The 7828-nt window shown below is 54.5% G+C and overlaps 1 protein-coding gene across 3 annotated transcripts in view; it reads right to left on the bottom strand.

Moving 5' to 3' along the window:
- The window catches only part of PGAP2 (post-GPI attachment to proteins 2), a 33609-nt gene that overhangs the window by 19650 nt on the left and 6131 nt on the right, over positions 1–7828 (bottom strand). Inside the window, exons 2-3 of one of the 3 annotated variants that reach the window (XM_014959882.1) lie at positions 7426–7600; positions 5210–5462 (exon numbers count right to left, since the gene is read on the bottom strand). In XM_014959882.1, coding sequence (XP_014815368.1) covers positions 5210–5462; positions 7426–7590 — 418 coding nt within the window. In that variant the 5' untranslated portion in view covers positions 7591–7600. Of the gene's footprint in view, positions 1–5209; positions 5463–7425; positions 7770–7828 lie in introns of those variants that run through there. The other 2 variants (XM_014959881.1, XM_014959880.1) reach the window with 2 other exon arrangements.

The following is a 7828-nucleotide window of genomic DNA, read 5'->3' as shown; positions in this document are numbered from 1 at the left end:
TGTGGCTGCCCCATCCCTGGAGGGGTTCAAGGCCAGGCTGGCTGGGGACTTGAGCAACCTGCTCTGGTGGGAGGTGTCCCTGCCCAGGGCAGGGGGGTTGGAACTCTATGGCGACAAAGCTGGTGAGGGGTCTGGAGCACAAGTCTTATGAGGAGAGGCTGAGGGAACTGGGGTTCTTCAGCCTGGAGAAGAGGAGGCTGAGGGGAGACCTTCTTGCTCTCTCCAACTCTCTGAAAGGAGGGTGTAGAGAGGTGGGGGTCGGTCTCTTCTCTCAAGTCACAGGCGACAGGACGAGAGGAAATGGCCTCAAGTTGCCCCAGGGGAGGTTCAGGCTGGATATTAGGAAACATTTTTCCACTGAAAGGGTCATCAGCCATTGGAATGGGCTGCCCAGGGAGGTGGTGGAGGCCCCATCCCTGGAGGTGTTCAAAAGCCGGGTTGATGTAGTGCTGGGAGGTCTGGTTTAGTGATGATGCTCCTTGTTTGTTGTGTGGGTGTTTATTTTTGTCAGTTAGGCTGACGGTTGGACAAGATGATCTTTAAGGTCCCTTCCAACCTAGAAGATTCTGTGATTCTGTGATCTTTGAGGTCCCTTCCAACCCAAACCATTCTATGATTTAACACAGTTTCCCGGCCTTTTCTCCAGGAATGGAGCCACGGGCTGAATTCCCAACTGCCTGAACCTAAGAAACCATCTCCCCTGCTTCCCCCTCTCCATTCCAGGAGAAGGGAAACCACGCAAGGGGCGATGGCAAAAGGCAGCTGTTGGAGGTGAAGATGAAGAGCTGTGTCCTGCAGAGATGATTAACCCGAGCCCCTTCTCGTCCCAGCACGGCAGCCAAGGTCAGAAACCTTCCCCACAAACCTGAGATGGGCCTGTAATAAGGATCTGAGAAATCTGGGGTAGCCCCAGGCCTCAGCGTGGCTTTTGCCCAGCCACACTTGGCTCTCCTCCTCACACAGCCCTGCACAAGCCGGGCAGAGCCATCCAGGTGACAACGCGCTTTGAGGAACCCAAACCCCAGAAGAACATCTGAATTTCTAAGCCCTGATGCTTCAGAGAAGCCCTGTGGTCAGTCTGCAGTCACCTGCTGTAGTGGGGGCAGCTGGGGACAGTGGCAGAGGTGGTGACAAGACGTCTCGCTGTAGGGGACAGGGGTTGCTGGTGGGAGATGAGGAAGAGGAGGGACAAGAACACCCCCTGGACCACAGACCTCCATCAGCTGGATGCTCTCATCCAGCCTGGTTTGAGCAACACAGGACTAACCTCTCTTCTAATGCTTGGGAGAAACTGCACTTTTAGAAGACTCCAGTGTCTGAATTGGGGAAAATATTCACTTCCCAACCAGCTCTGAGGGGTGGGATTCAAGGTCTCGGTGTTTTCAAGCTCCCCAGGTGTGGGGATGAGGAGGAGCGAGACCTGGGCACTTGCCCCAAGCTGCCACGAGGGTTATTTCATACCAGGAATGTCACTTTCAATAGAAATTAGAAAGTTGGCTGAATTTTTCTCCCTTCCATGATGGCTGGGATCCTGAGAAGTCCTTGCCCCAGTGCCAGATCCCTGAGCCCTTCCCTTCCTCCTGGAGCTGCAGCACTTGCAGGGTCCCACATGGGCTGAGGATAATCCCTCTGGATTTTATACTGGGATCCACACTGGTTCTTTGCTGTTATTGTCAATTATTTAGTCTTATCCTATTAAAGCTATTTATATTTCAACCCTCCTGTTTCCTTGTTTTCCCCCAATTCCCCTTCCTGGGTGGGCAGGACTCATCAGGTCAGAGAATAATTGTCTGAAGGACAATTACAGAATTACAGAATCACAGAATCTTCTAGGTTGGAAGGGACCTCAAAGATCATCTTGTCCAACTGTCAACCTGACTGACAAAAATAGACACCCACACAACAAACAAGGAGCATCATCACTAAACCAGACCTCCCAGCACCACATCAACCTGTCTTTTGAACACCTCCAGGGATGGGGCCTCCACCACCTCCCTGGGCAGCCCATTCCAATGCCTGATGACCCTTTCAGTGAAAAAATGTTTCCTAATATCCAGCCTGAACCTCCCCTGGGGCAACTTGAGGCCATTTCCTCTTGTCCTGTCGCCTGTGACTTGAGAAAAGAGACCGACCCCCACCTCTCTACACCCTCCTTTCAGGGAGTTGGAGAGAGCCAGAAGGTCTCCCCTCAGCCTCCTCTTCTCCAGGCTGAAGAACCCCAGCTCCCTCAGCCTCTCCTCATAAGACTTATTCTCCAGACCCCTCACCAGCTTTGTCGCCCTTCTCTGGACCCGCTCCAGCCCCTCAATGTCTTTTTTATGGTAGGGGGCCCAAAACTGGACACAGTACTCAAGGTGAGGCCTCGGATAAAAGGCTGTGAATTCCTCAAACACCATCCCAGTTCACCGGGCTCCACCACGGCTCTCCAGCCTCACCCTAAAGGCTGGGGAGGCCCTTGGAGGGCACAGAGAGCTGTTGATGGCTGGTTTTCCTGGACACCCTGTCGCTTTGGGGTACAAGATGCCCCATCTCCAAACACCTGCCACAGGGGAACCCCAACAGTGTCTGCACCACTTGGTGCTTCAGCGCAACACCCTGCTCTGATGGGTTGGGGGGAGCCTTGGAAACCATCCATCAGGTCCTCTGCGCTGGGGCTGGACCCCTCAGCCCCACAGGCACCTTCCCAGCCTTCCTGGGAGACTCCAGTGGCCACAGCCAACTCCAGTTTGTTCCTCTAAGCAATTCCAAGGCTTCCTGATCCTCAGTGCATCTGCCTTTCAACAGCTTGGTTTCCTCACCCACTGTGATCAGGAAGAGACTCTCAGTACAAAACCATAGTATCACAGAATCAGTGAGGTTGGAAAAGAGGTTCAAGACAATCGACTCCAACCATCAACCCACCACTGACAAACCCACCACTGACCCATGTCCCTCAGCACCACCTCTGCCCGGCTCCAAAATCCCTCCAGGGATGGCGACTCCACCACTGCCCTGGGCAGCCTCTGCCAAGGCTTCACAGCCCTTTCCAGGAAGAAATTCTTCCCAAGCTCCATCCTCAACCTCCCCTGGGGCAACTTGAGGCTGTTTCCTCTTGTCCCATGGCCTGTTCCTTGGGAGAAGAGACCGACCCCCCCTGGCTACACCCTCCTTTCAGGGAGTTGGAGAGAGCCAGAAGGTCTCCCCTCAGCCTCCTTTTCTCCAGACTAAAATCAAACCCTCTTCTGCCAACCTCCCCTCACCAGCACCTCTCCAAACCTTCTCAGAGCTCCAGCCCAGCCTCTCTCTTTGCCAGACTTTTGACTGCATCCTTCATCAGATGGTGACACCCACCATCGTCACCCTCAAACTGTGCGCAGGGACACGACTCCCTTCCAGTACCTGAAGGGAGCCTACAGGAAGGCCGGGGAGAACCTGTTTAGAAAGGCCTGCAGTGACAGGACGAGGGGCAATGGCTTCAAGCTGGAGGGGAACTGGGTTAGACTGGAGATGAGGAGAGGGTTCTTCACTGGGAGGGTGGTGGAGCACTGGAACAGGTTGCCCAGGGAGGTGGTTGAGGCCCCATCCCTGGAGATATTCAAGGAGAGGCTCGACGAGGCCCTGGGCAACCTGGGCTAGTTGGGGGTGTCCCTGCTGACTGCGGGGGGGTCGGACTAGATGGCCTTTGGAGGTCCCTTCCGACCTGGGCAACTCTATGATTCTGTGACTCTCCTGCTGAGAAGTCCCCAAACTGGGTTTGTTTCTGCTCCAACAGCCCCACCTTGCTGGCTCCTGGATGTGAGTCCTCTCAAGTCAACCCCTGGTACCTCCCCCGGATCTCAAGATTAAACAGCAGCTGATGTCATCACTGGCACTTAAATTTCAGACAAGATCATGCAGGAAAAGGGCATTTCCCAGCCCATGGTGACTATTTGCCACGCACTGATTCAACCTGAAAAATTCTGATTATGTTTTCAGGTCAACAAAGGAAATTTCACCCAAACAATTTGGTGGGATGGAATTTAAAATGCAGCTGGAAGAGAGCGTGGGCTGGAAGCCAGGTCAGAGCCAAAGCCAAGGCTCAGCCCTGGAGACAGAGCAGGGACGAGCAGGAACCTGCCCTCGTGCAGCTGCGGTGACGCGCGTTGAGCGTGGCCTCGGCACCCAAGTGGGGACCAAGCACCCAAATCTCATCCTGGGCCTGATACAAAAAGTCACCTTATGTTTTTGGCCAATTATCAGCAACCAAGAATTTTGAGAACACGGCTATTTGCATATTATGGACTTAACTTTGCTTCATAAATACCTATTTTAATAGAACTTTAATAGAACAAGGCCAAGGGCCTGCCCTTGGGTCACACCAACCCCATGGAGGCCCCAGGTTGGGGGGAAGAGTGGCTGGAGCTGCCCCACGGAAAAGGACCTGGGGGTGTTGGTTGACAGGGGCTGAACATGAGCCAGCAGTGTGCCCAGGTGGCCAAGGAGGCCACCAGCATCCTGGCCTGTGTCAGGACCAGTGTGGCCAGCAGGAATAAGGCAATGAATGTTCCCCTGGACTGGGCACTGGGGAGACCCCACCTCATGGGCTGGGTCCAGTTTTGGGCCCCTCCCAATAGGAAAGACCTTGAGGGGCTGGAGCATGTCCAGAGAAGGGCAGCGGAGCTGGTGAGGGGTCTGGAGCACAAGAAGAAGGGTCTGGAGAATTTCTGGGGAGCTGGGGGTGTTCAGCCTGGAGAAAAGGAGGCTGAGGGGAGACCTTCTGGCTCTCTCCAACTCCCTGAAAGGAGGGTGTAGCCAGGGGGGGTTGGTCTCTTCTCCCAAGGAACAGGCCATGGGACAAGAGGAAACGGCCTCAAGTTGCCCCAGGGGAGGGTGAGGATGGAAACTGGGAAGAATTTCTTCCTGGAAAGGGCTGTGAAGCCTTGGCAGAGGCTGCCCAGGGCAGTGGTGGAGTCACCATCCCTGAAGGGATTTCAGAGCCGGGCAGAGGTGGTGCTGAGGGACATGGGTCAGTGGTAGGTTTGTCAGTGGTGGGTTGATGGGTGGACTCCATGGTCTGAAAGGTCCCTTCCAACCTCCACCATTCTATGATTTATTTATTTATCAACTGTTTCCTCCTCCAAACTGTCTACTTCCGAAACACCGGTGGGAAGCAGAGCTCTGCAAAGCTTGGGCAGCTGTAAGCCCACCACCACGAGGCTCAGCAGAGAGCAGGGCAGGAGAAGACACCTACCATAGTTTTCCGACGAGGACACGTAGGTCAGGATGAGGAGGGCGAAGTTTTCCAGCAGGTTGAGGAGCAGGTTGAAGTGACACAAGCGCAGGTAGCGGGGGTGGGAGCAGTGGCAGCTCTGGTAGTGGTTCCAGTAGGCGATGGCCACCAGGAAGCGAGGAGCCGAGTGGAGGCCGATGCAGAGGCGCCAGACGTAGCGCTGGGGGGTCTCGCCCCCGATGGCGGCGCTGATGGAGGGGAGATAGTTGGGGACCTGCAGGAGAGAGAGAGAGGGGATGGGCACAGGGAGCGTGTCAGGGAGGTGGTTGAGGCCCCATCCCTGGAGATATTCAAGGCTGAACAGGAGCCAGCAGTGTGCCCAGGTGGCCAAGAAGGCCACCAGCATCCTGGCCTGTGTCAGGAACAGCGTGGGGAGTAGGGCCCCAGAGGTGATGGTCCCCCTGTACTGGGCACTGGCACCTCGAGTGCTGTGTCCAGTTTTGGGCCCCCTACCATAAAAAAGACATTGAGGGGCTGGAGCGGGTCCAGAGAAGGGCGACAAAGATGGTGAGGGGTCTGGAGAGTAAGTCTTATGAGGAGAGGCTGAGGGAGCCTGGAGAAGAGGAGGCTGAGGGGAGACCTCATTGCTCTCTCCAACTCCCTGAAAGGAGGGTGTAGAGAGGTGGGGGTCGGTCTCTTTTCTCAAGTCACAGGCGACAGGACCAGAGGAAATGGCCTCAAGTTGCCCCAGGGGAGGTTCAGGCTGGATATTAGGAAAAATTTTTTCACTGAAAGGGTTCTCAGCCATTGGAATGGGCTGCCCAGGGAGGTGGTGGAGTCTCCTTCTCTGGAGGGGAGCCTCACTACAAGAAGGACATTGAAGTGCTGGAACATGTCCAGAGGAGAGCCACCAAGCTGGTGAGAGAAGAAGTCCTAGGAGGAGAGGCTTAGGGAACTGGGCATGTTTACTTTGGAGGAGGCTGAGGGGAGACCTCATTGCCCTCTACAACTACCTGAAAGGAGGGTGTAGAGAGGTGGGGGTTGGCCTCTTCTCCCAAGGAAATGACAGGAGCAGAGGAAATGGTCTGAAGTTGGGGCAGGGGAGGTTTAGATTAGATCTGAGGAAGAATTACTTTCCTGAGAGGGTGGTCAGGCCCTGGAACAGCCTGCCCAGGGAGGTGGTGGAGTCACCAACCCTGGAGGTATTTAAGAAATGCATAGACGTGGCACTTCAGGGCACGCTCTAGTGCCTGAGATTGTTGGGTTGGGTGTCTTCCCCCAGCCTGGAGCGCTGCCTGGTGTTGTTGTTCCCTGTGTCCATCCTCTGTATGGGCACAAGGAACAGCACAGACCCCCAAAAAACCCTGGGGTGATCTCCTGCTGCGAGAATAGTCACCTACTGCTGCTCCCTGTTCCCAGCTTGTAACCAGCTGCTCATCCACGCTTGAAAGCCCTGGGGAAGGACCTGATTTTGGAAACCCAGGTGGTCCCTCCCAACCCCAACTCCCCAGGTACGTGCTTGTGACTCCTTTGAAGAGCTCCAGCAGATCTGAGGGGCAGCAGTTCCTTTTATAAAAGCTGAGCCAACTCTTCCACAAAACAATATACCTGTCTGTAGCCTCACTGGATTTATTCTTTATCATAGGGTGTAGAGAGGTGGGGGTCGGTCTCTTCTCCCAAGTCCCAGGCGACAGGACAAGAGGACAAGTTGCCCCAGGGGAGGTTCAGGCTGGATATTAGGAAAATTTTTTCACTGAAAGGGTCATCAGCCATTGGAATGGGCTGCCCAGGGAGGTGGTGGAGGCACCATCCCTGGAGGTGTTCAAAAGACGGGTTGATGTGGTGCTGGGAGGTCTGGTTTAGTGATGATGCTCCTTGTTTGTTGTGTGGGTGTCTATTTTTGTCAGTTGGGTTGACGGTTGGACAAGATGATCTTTAAGGTCCCTTCCAACCTAGAAGATTCTGTGATTCTGTGATAATTGTCACCAACATGCTCAGTACAGACACCAGCCTGACCTGTCTGTGTGTCCTGAAGTCCCTCTTGAAAAGCCAAAACCTCAGTTGCCAGTCCCAAGGCATCATAAATACAATAAAATAAAGCAGCTTGTTCAAGAGCCCATCACCCATCTGGTGGGGAAGCCCAGAAGAAGAGAGGAGCCCCACCACCCTCCTGGCTGTCCCAGCCAAGCGGCCACGACCTTGGAGGACTTTGCATTTTGGTGATGAGAGTCACTCACCCCGCAGTGGGTGGCCGTCGTCTCCTGGAAGTGGAACAGGAGGGACCAGATCACACAGAAAAGGAAACCAAAGAGTGGACAAAACACAGTCCCAACGGCCAGCGTGGTAAAGCGGAGCCGGAAGAGAATCCCATCCCGGTCCAGGGGCAGCGGTACCTGTAACATCTTGATGGACCTGAAAACAACAAGGAAACGTTTGAGAGAGAAGAACGGGTTTTCCTTCCGCAAGGTCCAGCCCCAAACAGCCCTTGGCAGGGGAACCTGGGCAGGGCAGCCTCTCACACCCAGAATCACAGAATCTTCTAGGTTGGAAGGGACCTTAAAGTTCATCTTGTCCAACCGTCAACCCAAATGACAAAAATAGACACCCCCACAACAAACAAGGAGCATCATCACTAAACCA

This window comes from Calidris pugnax, unplaced genomic scaffold (genome assembly GCF_001431845.1).
Source record: "Calidris pugnax isolate Ruff unplaced genomic scaffold, ASM143184v1 scaffold378, whole genome shotgun sequence".
NCBI classification, from domain to species: domain Eukaryota; kingdom Metazoa; phylum Chordata; class Aves; order Charadriiformes; family Scolopacidae; genus Calidris; species Calidris pugnax.
This window is presented reverse-complemented; position numbering and strand designations above follow the sequence as displayed.